Source organism: Aspergillus lucknowensis (assembly GCF_044049455.1).
Source record: "Aspergillus lucknowensis strain CBS 449.75 chromosome Unknown BJX67scaffold_10, whole genome shotgun sequence".
In the NCBI taxonomy this organism is placed as follows: domain Eukaryota; kingdom Fungi; phylum Ascomycota; class Eurotiomycetes; order Eurotiales; family Aspergillaceae; genus Aspergillus; species Aspergillus lucknowensis.
This window is the reverse complement of record NW_027263554.1, coordinates 82,909-99,745: the sequence shown is the minus strand read 5'-3', so window position 1 is coordinate 99,745 and position 16,837 is coordinate 82,909. Positions and strand designations below refer to the sequence as shown.

General features: G+C 53.5%; 6 protein-coding genes across 6 annotated transcripts; 3 read left to right on the top strand and 3 right to left on the bottom strand.

Annotated features, from left to right (window-relative positions):
- Window positions 1–1,129: 1,129 nt before the first annotated feature.
- On the top strand, window positions 1,130–4,311 carry BJX67DRAFT_386960 (DENN (AEX-3) domain protein; the record flags this gene model as incomplete). The annotated part of the gene is made up of 3 exons (XM_071034156.1): window positions 1,130–1,510; window positions 1,568–2,587; window positions 2,639–4,311. 3 exons carry the CDS (start codon window positions 1,130–1,132, stop codon window positions 3,962–3,964), a joined length of 2,727 nt encoding a protein of 908 aa, XP_070888177.1. The 3' UTR covers window positions 3,965–4,311.
- A 192-nt stretch (window positions 4,312–4,503) lies between these two features.
- Window positions 4,504–6,126, bottom strand: BJX67DRAFT_347840 (SDR family NAD(P)-dependent oxidoreductase). Its single transcript, XM_071028591.1, has 3 exons — window positions 5,535–6,126; window positions 5,434–5,465; window positions 4,504–5,371 (listed from the first exon to the last, which is right to left on the bottom strand). The coding sequence occupies exons 1-3, from the start codon at window positions 5,657–5,659 to the stop codon at window positions 4,584–4,586; spliced, it is 945 nt and encodes a 314-aa protein (XP_070888176.1). The 5' UTR covers window positions 5,660–6,126; the 3' UTR covers window positions 4,504–4,583.
- Window positions 6,127–6,465: 339 nt separating this feature from the next.
- BJX67DRAFT_21427 (TBC domain-containing protein) lies at window positions 6,466–10,251 on the top strand. Its single transcript, XM_071025644.1, has one exon. It carries the CDS (start codon window positions 6,613–6,615, stop codon window positions 9,886–9,888), a length of 3,276 nt encoding a protein of 1,091 aa, XP_070888175.1. The 5' UTR covers window positions 6,466–6,612; the 3' UTR covers window positions 9,889–10,251.
- Window positions 10,252–12,555, bottom strand: BJX67DRAFT_21428 (Zn(II)2Cys6 transcription factor). The gene has a single exon (XM_071025645.1). It carries the CDS (start codon window positions 12,343–12,345, stop codon window positions 10,615–10,617), a length of 1,731 nt encoding a protein of 576 aa, XP_070888174.1. The 5' UTR covers window positions 12,346–12,555; the 3' UTR covers window positions 10,252–10,614.
- A 440-nt stretch (window positions 12,556–12,995) lies between these two features.
- On the top strand, window positions 12,996–13,682 carry BJX67DRAFT_347836 (dolichyl-diphosphooligosaccharide--protein glycosyltransferase subunit 4). The gene is made up of 2 exons (XM_071028590.1): window positions 12,996–13,121; window positions 13,204–13,682. The coding sequence occupies exon 2, from the start codon at window positions 13,302–13,304 to the stop codon at window positions 13,524–13,526; it is 225 nt and encodes a 74-aa protein (XP_070888173.1). The 5' UTR covers window positions 12,996–13,121; window positions 13,204–13,301; the 3' UTR covers window positions 13,527–13,682.
- BJX67DRAFT_347833 (putative C2H2 finger domain protein) lies at window positions 13,683–16,767 on the bottom strand. Its single transcript, XM_071028589.1, has 2 exons — window positions 14,202–16,767; window positions 13,683–14,106 (listed from the first exon to the last, which is right to left on the bottom strand). Exons 1-2 carry the CDS (start codon window positions 16,489–16,491, stop codon window positions 13,814–13,816), a joined length of 2,583 nt encoding a protein of 860 aa, XP_070888172.1. The 5' UTR covers window positions 16,492–16,767; the 3' UTR covers window positions 13,683–13,813.
- Between the last annotated feature and the right edge of the window lie 70 nt (window positions 16,768–16,837).

The window sequence follows — 16,837 nt, the reverse complement described above, 5'->3', positions numbered from 1 at the left end:
TCATTCTCAATCGTGATTGGCGATTTGTCAATTCTGAAATGATCCCACACCCTTTCTGGAGAGGTCCTTCTCCTGTTGGTTTGGCTTCGGAGTCGGGCTCGTGGGGCTCCCGTTCCGCGTGGGAAGGCTGTGAAGCTCTTCCCTCCATCGCCTGTCTGCACCCTCACGGCCGGCTGCTCTCACACCCCACGCTCGGAGAAATCAACGCAGGAAGGCGGCATTGCGATGTCACCAACGTGATCTCTCCAATAATCATCATGCCGTCCTGGCTGGAGGATTCCGGAATTTCAAATCATTTAACTCTGGCTGTGCAGAGTGATTCTGTGTCATCCTTGCCATCCTCCCGTGCGCAAGAGACGGTCCCTGACTAGCAGAGCCGACTGGCGCAGGAACGAGCAAACGACTCCGCAGCCTAGACTCCTCTCGTGCAAAGGCAATAATAATACAATTATTATCCCTCTCATCACACCAATGATTCCAATTATCCATATTAATATCCGAACCCCTGCGAGAGTGCTTTTGAGCCGTGGTCTAGGCTGTTCAGGGACAAGATTGACTCCCTGGCTTTCCCCGTGTGCTCTGTGCTCTTGTTGGCGCTCATCGGTGCTGCACGCCTGCTGCTCCCCCCTGTTCCTCCTGTCTTCCTGGCTCCACCTCCCTCGTCCTCTTCCATCTCTGCCTCTCTCTCTCCCTCCCTCCTTCTCTTCCTTACCTCTTCCTCCCTTCCATCCAGCACTCTCTGTCAATAACTCTCTGGACGGTGGCCAAAAGTGAGGTATTCTTCCTTGCTTCACGTCTTTCGCCTCCCCTCTTTTCGACGTGTTCGCCGGTCTGGGAGATGCTTTTCGCCTATCTGTAACCGTCTTTGACAGCCTTTCATCGTCCGTCATTCTCTTTTGGCTGCATCTCCCTTCAGCGCCCTCAAGGTCCTTCTCTTCTCCTGTCACTCACTTCCTTTCTACCCACAGCAGTGCTGCCCCTCCTGTGGAGGTATTGTCTCTTGGGCAGTATCCAACTTCGGTTCGATACGCTTGCGATATACGCGAACGAAAAAGTAAAAACGGAAGGGATCAATTCCTCAATATCCAAGACAATCTTTTGAACATATTCACGCCTATCACTTGCAAATATGGGTCCGTCTCTGAGGGACCACTCCTCCTTCGTCCGCCCGTCTACACGCGACCGCCCATCGACTCGCGACCAAGGGGAATATTCGCTGGTCGTTCCTAGTCGCACCTCCTCCCTACACTCTCGTATCACACAACCGATCCCTTCACAGGTCAACCTCAAACCAACTCAACGGACGCCGAAAACACTCACTCATGCGTATATGGTCTGTGGCGTGGGCCGGGAACCCTCTCAATGGATGAAGGCTCCCACCCCATCTCAGGGAAAGATCGGTCATATGAAGGGCGCGGTTGGACAATTCTGGTTACCGGAGATTTTGGGAAGCAGTCCCCGCTTGGAGCAAGACAATGAGATCGCAAAGGCGCTGCATTCCGCGATGAGGGTACAGTGTGCTCCTATACTGTTGATTGTCTAGGAGAATTAGCGCTAACAGTTATAGGCGTGCTTCCCTCATGATGTCGAAATCTGCACCGGCAAGACCCAACCGCATTGTGTGCACCACGCTTTCGTCCTCCAGCAGGATTCCTCACATACTCTTTACGGCATTGCTCTCCGGGTCTGGTCCCGGGCAGACGAGAAGCGTGCTGAAACCATTCGCGAATTGCGCAAGAAGACCGAGTCCGACTTCTACGACAACCCCGAAGAGACGTACTGGATCCCCTACTGCTTGAGCTTCCTCTCCCGGTATCCATTGTATGATCTACTTGGAGACTATCTCCGCGGAATGTGGATCCACTGGAACAAGGCTACAAACCTGTTCCACGCGGAGGAGGTCTCCCGCATTCTCAGCTTCCCCGCCCCCCGTCTCAATGATCTAGTTCGAATCGACATGAAGGATTATGCACTATGCTACCAGTTTCCCTCATCTCCCACTGGATTCCAGAACTTCTCCATGTGGCCGTTGTTCACCTGTCTGTCGATTCCAAACATCGTCGGCGTCATTGAAGCCGCTGTTTCGCCCACACGTCGAATCATTTTTGTCAGTCACTACCCGGCCATACTTACCATTGCCGCTGAAACAATCCGTTACTGCGTCCGTATCTACGAGTGGAGCGGGTTGTACGTTCCTGTGGTTCACGCTCGCCACATTAAGGAGCTTGTCCAAGAACCTGGGCCCTATATCCTTGGTGTAACGGCGGAATGCCGAACGTTATTCAATGCGCCATCCGATGCCCTTGTGGTGGACTTGGACAGGAACTTTGTCCTTACCTCGAGCCCACCGAACATCTTGAACCCTGGGCAACGGACGAAGTTCATCAATCGGTTGACGCAGGCCTTGAACGGCGATGTGTCGCCAACTGGCGTTCCAACCCATCTTCGATCCGCCTACGCTGGCGGAAAACTCATTCCGGCCGGCCAGATCATTGTCATGCGGGGCGAGGTTGAGAGTATCGAGGAGCCCACTTGGTGGAATCAGGATGCAGTCATGGGAGTCATGGACCATGTGTGTGAGAAATTGGTACGTAAACGTCGACCACCGCTCGTTTCTTATGTTTACTGACGTTCCTAGGGACGCAACACCGGCATGAAAGCCATATTCGGTGGTTCGGTGAAGAAGCCTCTTATGACCAAGGTCTCGATGCGGCATCTCAATGAGATTGTCCGTGAGCGTAACCAGTACTCGCGAGATGCCATGGAAGCATGGCAGGACTTCATCAATCTCAAGGGTCGCATGGATACCGAGCTGAGCAAGGTCACCAAACGCAACAACTTCTTGGTTGAGGAGTTGGAAACCTGGAAACAACAGTTCCTCAAATTCCAGGCGTTTGCAGAACAGCTTACGAAGGAAACTAGTGATCTCAAAGTCAAGATTGAGAACCACAAGCGTGAGAATCGCCGCCTCAGTGGTCTCATTGACCAGCAGAAAGACGATGTCGCTCGCCTCACTCTTCGTTTATCTGGCACTGAGAAGCAACGTGACGATGCCCTTGAAGCCTTGGTCCTCCAACAGGAGATTGCAGAGGAGCTGGAGCGTGAGCGTAAGCGGAACCAAAAGGAGCTTGCTGCTCTGCAGCACTCCACTGCGGCTCTCACACGCCAGCGTGATGAGGCCCAGCGAGTTGTACTACATCTGCGCAGCTTGATCAATGGCCAGACTCATCATATGGAGCACATTGTGCGTTCTATTGGCAGCTCGGCCGAACTGAGCGAGTTGGTTGAACAGGAAGCTGCCGAGGAGACTGAGACGGCTGAAGAGAGCGCGGCAGTTGCCAAGGACTCGAAGGCGGATAACGAATCAAATAGTGTGTCGCACATGAACCCGGAGCTAGAGCAAAACCTACTGAACATTGGTAAAGGACAACGCCGTCTTGCTCGCCTTAGTGTCACTGATGTCGCAGATCGCTACCTGCGCGACAAAACTGATGCGATTTCGGATATCATCCGTAGCATCAGCGAGCAGTGTGCGGCTGCTGTCGAGGGCCTGCAACTCGCTCAAGATGCGGAGGATGGCGATTCGGAGACTGGAAAGGCTGACCAGAACGATGGTCGCCTCGGTGATAACCGTGATGCCCCGTTGACTCCCCGTGAGGGAAGCGAAATCGGCGACAGTGAGAGTAGTACTCTACACCCTGAACATCGGGGCTCCAGTGTACCGCCTACTCCGGACCTGGTCCACAACAGGTCAAGCACATCGATGTCTATGGTGAGCAGCTCGACGTTCCCGGAGAGGTCGAGCCAGCAATATGGACCTGGAGAGATCCCTACCCGGATCGTCGAGGATGACGACGAGCATGCCCATGAGACGGAGGGTCTTGACGACCAAACCGAGACCGGCACACTCTCCAAGCAAGCCAGCGAGGATCTCATGCGATCCACGCCTCGACTAGTCGCGTAAATATACCCCATCACTCGATGATGCGACGCTTGATTTCGACGACTTCGACACGATATCTGCTCCACATACAACATTGTCAGATCTAGAGCGAGTTGTGACCAATCCTTGGCACATTCATTGTCTTGGCTTCGGCCTCCTTTTTTGTGTTTCCCTCTTGGATATTCTCACTTTACAAATATCTCGGGGATTTGATGGACTTTTTGTTTTTCTGGAGGACCCCTATTCTTCCTCTTCGCTCTATATTGGAGGCCGTCAGGTTGACAGGCCTAAATTGATTCCCCAACTTTGTTGCGCCTACTCCTGGGCGAATTAATCCTTCCGCGTTCTGCCCCGTTCTTCCCCGTTGAATAGACCAGCCGCGGCCTCCAGATGCTGGGCGAGCCTCTCCCTCCTATTTCCTGTCCTGTCACACTCACCGATTCCCTATGTCGATTATTTCTTCGCAACAGTGGCTTTGAAAGCTACTGTCTGTACTCGAGCAGTACAGTCTGTGTGTCCCACCCTGGAAAATAAGGGACAGTTTCAGTTAACCTATACTGTTTATAAGTAAAACGTCAGATTTGTTTTGAAATTTAGTGCTCCGTGTGCTCCGTACTATCCTATGCATGTACACGGACATTTAGGCTAGTTTTCCAGGAACCACGGGGTGACCTGCACTCAGTCCACCGCAAACCGCCCACGCCTGCCCATTCACATAACTACTTTCATCACTGCCCAAGAACAGCGCAACTCTCGCAACCTCATCGGCCACGGCCCCCCGCTGCAGCGGATTCAACTGCCCAATCTTCCGCTCCGTGCCCCGCGCCCTCGCAGCCTCGTACATCGGCGCCGTCATTCCCGTCTCAATAACCCCCGGACAAATCGCGTTAATGCGGACCCCCGTCCCCGCAAGCTGGAACGCAACCGTCTGCGCAATCGACACAACAGCCGCCTTACTCGCACTGTAATCCGTCGAGCCCGCATTCGACCTCAGCCCGGCCACAGACGCCGTCCCAATGATACTCCCGCCGGGGAACGGCTTCTCCTTCGAGGTCTGCTTCATCGCAATCGCCGCGTACTTCGCACCGAGAAACACGCCGATCGTGTTCACCCGCAGCGTCTCGGCGAATTCCTCGGCCGATGTCTCCGTGAAGACCCGCGGCTGCCCGACTATCCCTGCGTTCGCGAAGAAGATGTCAAGTCTGTTGTAGGTTGCGAGGGCGTGCTCGACGACAGCGCGCACGGAGGGCTCGTCGGCGGCGTCGAAGGCGCGGACGTGGATGTCGACATCTGGGTAGAGGGAGTTGAGCTCGCGTTTGTGGGTTTCGAGGTGCGTCGAGTCGAAGTCGCAGATGTAGACGGCTTTTGCGCCGTTGCGGGCGTATTGGTGGGCTGTTGCACGGCCGATTCCGAGGGGGGAGTTTGCTCCTGTTTCATGTTAGTGGTCTCTTTTAAGGCGCTGGATTTGTGCTGTTGGGGGATCCAGTTACCGGTTACGATTGCGACTTTGCCCTTCACGCGGCTGTGGCATTATTGTTAGTATAGAAAATTACTCCGGCCCATTGCCTATGAAATGATGGAAGTATCGTACGGCCCAACTGAATCGCCTGCAACCTGGCGGATTTTGGGGATATTCTCAAAGGTCCCAGCATCGGGGATGCCTTCGACCAGCTGCTGGCTGAGCGCTCGGAGACGTTGGCGGGCGGCTGCGGACATGGTTTTTATGGGCAAATTGAGGTATAATGGGCAGATATGGACAATAGGAAAGATGTCCGGAGAGCTGAAATATCTTCGAGACCCCTCTTTCAACCTAGGCTCGCTGGCGATGTTGGGGTCAATTCGGTTGTTGCGGAGAACCGAGGCTGATGGGTGGAGGATTGGATGAGTCAGCCTCTATTCGGCCACCAGGCACTCCCATGGCCAAGGCGAGTGTTGTGAGTTGTCTTGGAAGAGAGATGGATGGATATGATTGATCCCAGGGGAGGCCATCTTATTCGTCTGCTTTGTCCCTCTGGTTGGGGGAGCTCTGCTTGGATTTGCTGCTGCTGGGAAACCCCGCCATGGCCTCAACCCGAGATTCTGTACAAGTATTGGGCTGCCCATCCTGAACTCCTCCTTGCTTTGTGCTCGGGAAAAAGCAAAACGCCGCGGGTGATGAAGTGTCAAAGAGATCTCAGTCCTGCGCAGGGCCGCGACTGGAGAGCGAGAAAGGCGGTCAAGTCACATGCGCTCACACGTCATGATCCTTACTTTTCAGGCTTCAATTTCGAAAACATTCCAAGTCCAGACCCTGGCCCACTCATCTCATTCCTCTTTCTTTGATGCTCCTCTGCTCGGGACTGTCTCTTCTTCTTCGCCATCCTCCGTCACTTGATTTTTCTTCCAAGTCTGCCTTCTCCTTCCTTTTCCTCGCCTCGTGCCGCTTCCGCTCGCCTGCATTAGCTTATCGTGCTTGCTTGCGATCTGCCTGTTGCCCTGGCTCGCGACCTCCAACCCCGCGAGAGAGCCGCTCAACGCTTCGAGGTCCTGGCTTCCCACCGCTCTTCGATATCAATAACTTTGCTGCCAGCTCGATACCCCGTTTTATTTACGCCGGACTCTCTCCGAAGCATTCATGAAGCCCACGACCATTCCCCCCACGGTCTGCCCTAGTCTCCGCCCTTGGAACCATGGCGGAACACGATCTACGGCCCCCGCAGCGGCGTTCGTCCTCACAGGCTTCTTCATCTTCCCGACACAGCCAAAGGGCTAAAGCTATCCGCACGAAATCCCAGAAGCGCCATTCGGCATCCAGCGCGAACCCCACCGAGATAACTTCCTTTCCTTCCCTCTCTCCGGTTCAAACACCTCAAGGCTTTCTGGGCCAGCCTGCCTTGAACCGTGCCCTCACGAACGCGTTACTGAACGGAGGCGATACGAGTGATACTGCTGTTGATAGTCGTCGCGGTCGAAGAGCTACGCTGGCGAGATTAACAGCCGAGTCCTCGCAGGATTCCGGCCGTGCGGCTCTGTTTGAGGATTCAGTTCCGATTCGGGATTTCCCTGGCGCTCTACACCTCGCTGATGATGCGCACATCGAACGGTTGGTTGCGAGTATCGGCGCCGTGAAACTTGTCCGTCAGTTTGCTCGAGATTTGGCCCAGCGCGATGCGGAAATATCCGCTTTACGCCACCGTGCTGATGCGAGGGAGAGGGAACTCAAACGGATGCTTCGCGAGGCTTCCGTGTCGAATAAGGATATCGAAGGCCGTCTCTATGAGCTTGAGAATACGCCGAAGGAAGAACGCGACCGGTATAAAGATCCGGAACAAACGCTCAAGGGCTCCGCTGGGGTCGGTGGGCTCATGCAACAGGCAATGATTGACGGAGTTGGGTCTCAGCTGCCTGATCCTGATGAGGAGGTCGATGATGCTCTGGACTCTACGCTCCACGCTACGGTCCGCCGGACTCAGCGGTTGGAAAGCGACGCCAGGTCGGGGATTTCGAGTGTTGATTCTGGAGCTCAGAATCGGAAAACGCAGAGTTCTTTACGTAGTTGGCAGGATTTCTTGTTCGGTAGCGCCGCTGGCAGCTGCAAAACGAGCCGAGCGAGCAGTATCATGTCTGATCTTGGGGAGGATGAAGAGGAAACTACTCGCCAGCAGATAACCTCTGGCAATGTCTCTGCTCGACGCAAGCCGCTGGATGACCAGTTGTTCCAGCCCGCAGACGGCGGGGATGATGCTAGCACGCATTCGCGAAAATCATCGAATTCGGTATCGTCTTGGACGGTCAAGCTGTTTGCTGGGAAGCAGTCGTCGAGCAGGGACGAGAGCCCCTCCGACAGAGATCGCGGAAGAGCTTCTTCGAATAATCGGGAACGAATTAGGGGGCCGCAGTCCGCGCTTCCTGCCAATCCCAAAGGTAGTATGTCCGCGGTGGCAGCATTGAGGCGCATCAATAGTAGCACCAGCATTCACGGGCCGCAGGGAAGGCCAAACGGTTCAAGTACTGCGCCTAGATCAGGCCAGATTGGTCGAAGACAGCCAGCCTCGAGTGTCTCGCAAGGAGCAGCCGCAGAAGTTGCCGCGAAAAATCCCACGAATCTTGGACCGGTCGAAATGGATGCTATACTGCCTATGGAGTCACGACCTCCAACTCTTTCGCCGATCTACAACAACTACTTAGGTGGAGACCTCTTGACTGATCGGTTTGGGTTCATATATGACCAGCGTCGAAAGAGAAGACAGAGAGAAGCCAGCTTGCTGAAGAATACTGATGGGAATCGGCTCAGCATTGCAGAGACTCTCCATACCTTCCGAACTGACGGCTCTGACGACCATGATGAACCTGATACGAATGACCTGCAGTCTTCGGCTGCTGGATCGCATCATTCTCCTGACTCAATCTCAATCACTGATCCAGAAACTTCGAGTACCGGAACTCAGCAATGGCAGGACTACTTGACAATACCGTCTGCACCGACGGAATTACTGTCGCATACGCCTTCGGCAGGGCCAATTGTATCACTGACGACCGGCGAAGAACCTACACGTAACAACGGAGTAGCCGTTGACAAAACCGGCTCACTTTCTGTCAATTCCAATTCACAGCCTTCCGCATCCACGTCTACAGTTGTCGCAGATCGTCCCGAATTCGCTGGGTCGTCTGTGGATGAGGTAGCGGCACCTGCTGCCGGAGGGGAACATGAGCCTGTCAAGTTACTTCTCGAGCAGCTAACGGAGCTGCACGATTCGCTACAACGGGAGAGAAGCGTTCGATGGAACGAATTCCTCCGCAAGGTACGTGCTGAACGCCGAAAAGCAGGAGAGGCTGCGGCAGCAGCAGCGGCGGCTTCGGACCGGCCTGTGCAATCTGTCGACATGCCAGAAGTGTCCCTGGCTGACGGCGAATTGGTGGGGATATCCGGTCTGGGCAACAAGGGGAAGGTCGGACGTGCGAAGTGGAGAGAGTTCCGAGCGCTTGTTCTTGCTGGAATCCCCGTTGCATTGCGGTCCAAGATCTGGTCAGAGTGTAGCGGTGCCGCCTCGATGCGTGTGCCTGGGTATTACGATGACCTCGTGAAGGGAATCGGCGGCTATGATCCGGATACGTCGGTTGTGGCGCAAATTGATATGGATATCAACCGAACTCTAACAGACAATGTGTTTTTCCGAAAGGGCCCAGGTGTTACCAAACTCAAAGAGGTTCTTCTCGCTTATTCTCGCCGCAATCCGGAGGTGGGTTATTGTCAAGGCATGAATCTCATCGCGGCCTCGCTTCTCCTTATCACGCCGACTGCTGAGGATACGTTTTGGCTCCTTACCTCCATGATTGAGGTTATCCTTCCGAAACATTACTACGACCATGGTCTCCTCGCCTCACGGGCTGACCAGGTGGTCTTGCGGCAATACATTTCCCAAGTCCTGCCGAAGCTATCTGATCACCTTGAAACCCTAGGCGTGGAACTGGAAGCTCTGACCTTTCAGTGGTTCCTGTCCGTATTCACCGACTGCCTCTCCGCCGAAGCCCTCTATCGCGTCTGGGATGTTGTCCTCTGCCTTGATGTAGCGAGCGCCGTGAACAAGAATCCTACACCATTGTCGCAATCCGCCGCTAGGGAGCATACCGCAAATAAATCGGCAACGGTCAATGACATGGCCTCCGGAAGCGGCGCCGGAAGCACCTTCCTTTTCCAGGTCGCCCTCGCACTCCTAAAACTGAACGAGGCCCCACTCCTAACAACCTGCTCCACCCCTGCAGAGCTGTACACGTATATCAACCACCAAATGACAAACCACGCCATCAGCATCGACGGACTCATCCAAGCAAGCGAAGCCCTCCGGAATGTCGTGCGTCCCGACGACGTCGTCGCGAAACGCGCCGAGGCACTAAGAGAGATGCGCGAATTTGCCAGCTCTGGCGCCTCAGTCTCAATTCATATAGAGGGAGATCAAGAGACATGATATCATGCATACACAGTACATTCCCTTTTCGTATATTCACTTTCTTCTTTTTGTTCTAGAGGCGCGTTCGGACATACCTTTTTTCTTTAGTCAGTTGTCGGGTCTGTTCTTTATTCTTATCTTTATGATACCACCTCGCCTCGCGTTTTTGTCTTTCCTTATAGATTGGCTGATTGACTTCCTTGACTGTCTTTCCTTTCCCATGGATGCTTGTGCTATACAATGCCACCCTCTAAGATACCGATATCATTCGCCCTAGCGTTGTACATTTCGTAAGTTACTCCTCTACTTTACATGCTGGCACGAGCGATTACTCTAGATACCCCAATCAAAATTCCTCTTGCAAGCCTCGGTCTCAATGTGGACTGTACCGTCATGTGGGTTACGCTGTAGACGTCGTGCGATCAGGGTGTTGGAGCTGGCAGGTTTGCGAATGAGAGATTTCTTATATTCCTTGGGTGAAGAAAAAACACGGGCACACGGCGCACGGGCGCTATTGTAGAGAATGGCAACATTGATATCTATTTTATCTTTCCAAGGATGGAGGAAGAAAGCCCTTGCCGAGAGACCTAAAGGGCCCTTATTATGAATATGCATAGGGAAATGCATTGGGGTATCATTTTGGTACTGGAAGAGAGTGAACCGAGAAGAGACGATAGACAGATAGATGCACAGACTGAACAGAAAGACAAATACATTATCAATCGTCTTGAGATAAAATAAATTTTATCTGGGAAGGGTGTCGGGAAGCCAGAACCGGCCACTATCAAGGACAGTATTCAGGTCAATCTGATCCATCGTCGGACGCAAGCCCATATCCATGACGTCTCGAGCAACAGCTTTGATTTGGCGCATGATCGACTGCGATATAGCCCAGGTGTTGGCCAAGGTCTTGAACACGCCGATTGTCAGTGACAGGCGGTCGCGACTCGGGTCGGGCATTTGGCCTGCCTTGACGGAACAGGCGGCGAGTTGCACAATGGAGCTCATCACAAGCGAGCAGATGAAGAATGGTGTGTGTTTGACAACGGGCATGCGGATGGATGCAAGAGATGAGATTTCGCTGGCTGCTTTGACAGCTTTCATGGCGTGCGCGTGGTGGGAGAAGGCGGGGATGGAGCATGGGCCATGATTGCCGCAGATGACTTCGGCAGCGACGGCGGGAGATGAGAGGAGATCTGAGCGAGGGAAATGAAGGTAGATGGATGTGCCGTTTACGACCATTGTTGCTTGGAACATCATCTCGTCCACGGTCCCGTCTGGGCGTAGGAGCTCCGCTTTGGATTCGGGGAGGTGGTGGAAGAAGCTTGTGATCCGAGCGTCGACGGATTCTACTTGGTCCTGTTGGCCTTCAACCAAGTTTTGGATGGATATGACTTTCCCGAGAATCCGCGCGGCTTCTATCCGGTAAGTGTAGGAGGAGAAGTCTCGCTCCTCATCCGCGAACACGCGCTCATCGAACTGGGCGATCGTGGGAGGCGGCGGAGGGGCCAGCCCGTCCTGATATATGCGCTCTTCACAAGGAAGTGGTACCTCAAGGGGCACCCGACTCGTCCGGTACTCTGGCTGGACGCCAAGAGCTGTCAGCATCCCTTCGATTATGAACAATTCCCACCAGGTACGCCTCAAGCACTCCTCTCTGATTGGATCGCCTTCACCCATCGTGATCGCAAAATCCCCGGTATGCATGCCTAGTTCGAAGGCCAGGTCCACAGCGCTCGCAAGACATTCTCCAGCTTGGCCACGCTCATTTCGTGAATGAAGTACAATTGCCAGTAGCACAAGCGCTTGAACTTTCTCTACGGTCCCTTCTTGTTCCATGACATTTGTCATAACAGTCGGCCGATAGGTTTCGCTAGAGGCGGCAGGGGTAAAATGAGCCCCGATGAATTTGATGACTTGCCCGAGGAAAGATGGCAGTTGGGTCTGGTAGGGTATACGAGTAGGGGGTAAGATCGGATGCGAAGGATGGAAGAACTGGTAGTAAATATCGACCAGATAACCATCGTTTGAGACAGAAGACGATGACTCCGGCGTCAGAGGTGCAGTCTTTACAAGAGCCTGCTGGGGGGTGGTAGATTGCTGAGCGAAAACTGAACTATCCGACGACGTTGGCTCGGAAATAATTGTGGGAGGTCCGTACGAATAAGTCTCCTGGAAGCTCCAGTCCACAGGGACATTGTATGTGCCGACCGCATTCGGATCAAAGGTGGGTGTAATTTCTGCTGACTCTTCCTCAGGTGATGGATTGGCGCGTCGCTTCTTTGAGGGTCCCTTGTACCCACGCCTAGATGGAGTGTATTGGCATTCCGCCCCTGTTGCGGCGCAGCGGCTACAAACGGGAGCCATCCCATCGCATTTGAGGTGTTTGTGACGGCACAGAAGGCAGGCAAGAAGAGAGGGACCCGAACTCCGCTGTTGAATGAAGGCCTTTGAGGCCATGAGGTGCTCATTCATCTTGATGGACTGAAATTGTACTCAGCACGAGAGCTCCTACTAAACAATTGCAGCAAGCGGAGAACCGGTCTGCATGTAAGAAGCGATAGTCCAGGGATATCTCCTCGCTCGTGGAGGAAAATGTGCTTGAGAGGAAGATAGCACTTTCGTAACGGGAGTCGAGGTAAGACTGTGGCGATGCACAGCTAGAGTTGAAAAGATCCTGCCACCGTCGAAATCGGATAACGGCCTCGGCACTTCAAGCAGATTAAGAGCGAAAAGAAAAGAAAGGAAGGCCAATAGGGCGAGAATAAGAAGCCAGTAGATCGCTGTCACCAGCTAAGTTTGTAACCGGGTCGTTGCAGCAACCTCTGGCCCTCTTTGGATGCGACTAGCCTTGGGTGAGACAACGTTGAGGAGGGACACGACAACGGTCCTCAATGAATCCACGCCTCAGGCCGATGGAACATTCAGACGGTGATCTCGATGGTTATTCGATGGGAGAGGGCGATGGTTGCAGAGACATGATGTTGAATCGGATTCTGCAGTTCGTCGAAGGTTCCAAGGTTGGGAAGCTCCCCGCCGTTGGAACTCTAAATTATGGACATAAAGTCGTTACCTAATAACACCCTTGTGCACCCGTGGATCCGTCCACTCAGTCCCCATCTTGCCCGATTTGGACGCAACTCTGAAGGCGACCTTACTGACGACGGTCAATCCGGCCATTCGATCAATCCTCTCAGTCCAAATCATTAAGGCTTACCAGAGAAAAGTCCGTAGCCTCTCCGCCAAATTGGGTAAGCGAAACAGTTGCAATTACCCACCCCTTCCCCTTTTTCTCATTGACCCCCAAAGCTAACTTATCAACGTGGCATCCAGCGACCTCGACTACGCAGTCTCCCTCGATTCCGATCGATACGCCCTATTTCCGCCACCTGCTTGAATAAAACGGAAATTTTCCTCAATCTGCTGTCACCATGATCACCGATAACGATCTCCACCGCCTCGCCGTGTTCCTCGGCTCCTGCGCAATGATGCTCATTGTCCTCTATCACTTCCTCGAGGTCAACGCGGAGGATGATGAGAAGGAAACTGTGGGCGCGGAAAAGAACTCAAAAAGCGGTTCGACAGATGCAGCTTCGCGTTCAACAGCTACGACCGCGGGCGGTTCGTCAGCTAGTGGAGGGGGCAAGAACCGATAATTTACTTCAGTTCATGGCGCAAACCGTATTCCACCGTGATCAAAGCCATTTATAGCAAATGAAAGCAGGCAGACTTTGAGAAACTTCGTGGCCTGGTGTAGAGAAGGGATCGTTATCGTAATTGGAAGTTTCCATGCTCTCGCGCTTAAATTCAAGGGCTTTAGATTGACCAGAATTGTCACCATTGAAGATAGTTCCAACACCTAAACGCCCGTTTCCTCCATAAAAATCCTGACGCCGAATGTGCAAGGTATTCTACAATACAGGATTATGCAAATAGGTAACCCCTATGCAGACCGGACTTCATAGTGATCCTCGTCATTGCTCACCCTCTCGTTGCGTGAAGGGGTGGCTAGCTCACATCCACCGGGATCCAACCCGACACCAATATGTTCCTTCAATCGCTGTACTGCCTTCAGAATCTCTCGAGCCTTCTCTTGCTGCGAGTACTTTCCATGGACTCGATTAAATGCGCGAACTGAGCTGTAGCTGGCTGGAAAAATGAGCGAATCTTCATTTCCTGGTTGATTAGATTCCGGAATCGTCAACGGCACCGTCCTTGAGCCAGATCCCCGTTCAACTATATCCCATAATTGAAATCAAATGTTAATAAATCGTAGACCAGTGGATATAATCATTCATGTGCTCAAAAAAGCAATCATTGTGCTTTCTCACCACTTGTAGGCACTGCTGGTCCGTCACCCAGCTTCCATGCCAAAGAATCAAGATGTTTTTGCTTGACGTGTTTCATAAGCTCCGCGGCAGGCATGGTCCCGGTAAATGCGCAGCCTTTCCAACCACAGACCATGGAGTAGGATACATGCACTTTGAAAAGGTGCTTCTTCAGGAGATCAAGGCTGTGCAGCTCCATCTGGCAATTACCCCAACCACAAGCAAAGACAGGATAGGAGGGCGTAGGAGCAGGGGGCGATACAGCAGCAGCCTTCGGCTTGTTGGTGCTTCCGGGCGGCCGACCGCGTCTGCGTTTCTCCATATTCGACTTCGGTGTGCTTGGGCTCTCAGCCGTTGGCGGAGCCGGAGGATTCGGTGCAGTCGCCGGCGGCCCGAGTTGTGGCTGCCCTTGAACTTGAAGTAGGACCTGCGGGTGCGGCAGGGGCTGATATTTAAACTGTTGCGGAGGGGGTTTCGGAGTGTGGTCTTGCTTCTGGATCGGCGGCTGCTGCTGTGGGGGAGTGTTGTTGATGCTGCCAAAGGACTTGGGGAGCGAAGGCTGCGCAACCTCGACAACGGGTTGTGGGGCTGTTTGATTTGTTTGCCCTGGAACTTCGAGGTGCGGAGCGGCAGCCTTGGGCCTTGAATCACGTGATGGCTTTCCAGGGTCCACGAGGTCCCATCTGAATGTTTCGAGGTCTGAAGTCGTATCCACAGCGAGGAATACGTCTCTGAGGCGGAAAAGATGATGGTTCAGCGTGGGCTCCGTGGGGTGACGGTTTGATGCTATGAGGATGTCCCTGGCAATTGTTTTGGGATCATACACAAGTTTCTGCGCGGCATCTCCCTCTCTGAGACGGCTCACGAGATCCAAACGCTGTTTCAGATACGATTTATCTGCAGAGTTCGCGGGTTGGAAGGAGTAGGCTGCAAGTTTTCCCGAGGAGCCATGTGCCGGTTGAGAATGCGGTGCTTGTATCGTCTGCAAAGTAGTTGGCGGATGCCGAGACGGGGCGGATCGTGAGGGGGCTGTTTGGGTCGAAGGAGGCTTTTGAGGCTGTAAAATTTGTTGTACGTTATGCGGTACCGGTGGCGTGGTGGACTGTGCGACTAGCCGTGAAACGGGTAGTGAAAGAGGAGGTTGTGAGGTAGGTTCTGTGGTGGGCAGTGGGCTAGGTTGCGGGGGAATTTCTGAACCGGGTCTCGGAGCACGCTGTTGCATCGGGTGGGCCGTGTGCTGTGTAGTGGCTTGCGGAACGGGCTGTTTAAGAGCCTGGGGTCTAGCTTGTGGGGTGCTGTTTTGTGACTTGACGGTTGAACGGCGCTGTGTGGGTTGTTTCGTCTTAGATTGCGTGGTCGCAGGCGGGGTGAATTGCGGAAGAGTCTGAGCTGCAGTATACGGTGATGTATTCTGTGCCTTGCTTCCCAAAATGTTGGCACTCGTAGTTTGTGGGCTAGCTCGCGACGTGGCCGTTGATTGTATGGGTGGAGGGTAATGGGAAGTGCGTGATACCGAAGCTTGGGATGTTGCTGGAGAAGCAGTACGCTGCGATGCTTGTGACGCGGGCCGTGACTGCACTGGAGGAACATATTGGGACCCTGGACGTACCGTTGGTTGTGACGTGCGCGGGGCCGAAGGTTGTGGCTGCGTTGTGGCTTGTGGGACGGTAGATATGGGGGCTTGAGAAGGAATTGAGTTGGAATACGCAAATTGAGAGCTCGACTGAGTGTTTTGAGCGGCCGGTTGCGTCTGAGTCTGTGAGAAGACAGGTGAGGCAGGCTTCGGTGCAGGCCACGAAGGTTTCGAAGTGATGGAGGGCCCTAGTCGACGCCTTTTGGCGTCATGGTTGGAGTGCATGTTATTCGTAATTCGCGACTCCCCTGGTACTGCTTGCGGAACTTGCGGATTTGGGCTTGGGAGCTGGCGCCCGGTTGGTTGTGTTGGGGACTGCAGTGAAGCGGCGGGCAACCCTGAGGTGCTTTCAGGGTGGGATGCTTGTCTCTGGTATTCGCGAGTCGTGGCCGGGGCCGGTGCCCACCGATATGAAGGGTAGGGCACAACGTCCTCTAAAAGCACATATGATTCATCCTGTTGCTGATAAGACGGATAGGACTGGGATTGGCCGCTGTTATTGTTCAACTGTGTCTGGATGGCGGGACTCGAGGTCGTGTTGTAAAACGGGCTTCTCCAGTGCGGGTTTGAGTTCTCTTGGGCGCGCGGAGGATTTTGACCGAGATTTGATGGCGCGAAGCCATGAGACCAGTCAAGCCATGGAAATTGCTCATCGGCCATGCTAGCGATGAGCTCTTTGGAAGCTGTCCAACTCTGTGGGCGGCTGGTGCTCGCAAATGAGAAGTGAGCAGGTAATTAACTCGCGCATCATTGGGCCCTAGAAGTGGAAGACGACTATGAATCAAAGGTATTGCTTCCGTTGTATGTAGTCTGACTGCGATAGATTATACAAGTTACCTCGCTTCTCATTCCGGAAGCATTTGGAATAGGCGCGACTTTCGGACAATGCCTGAAAGGCAACGCGACATTTTGGCGACAAAGCTTCCAACCCACGGCATTATTCTTAGTCAGCGAAATATATTGTTGGTTTCAGAAGGCGGTGAACTAATATGGTTCTAGCCAAGCA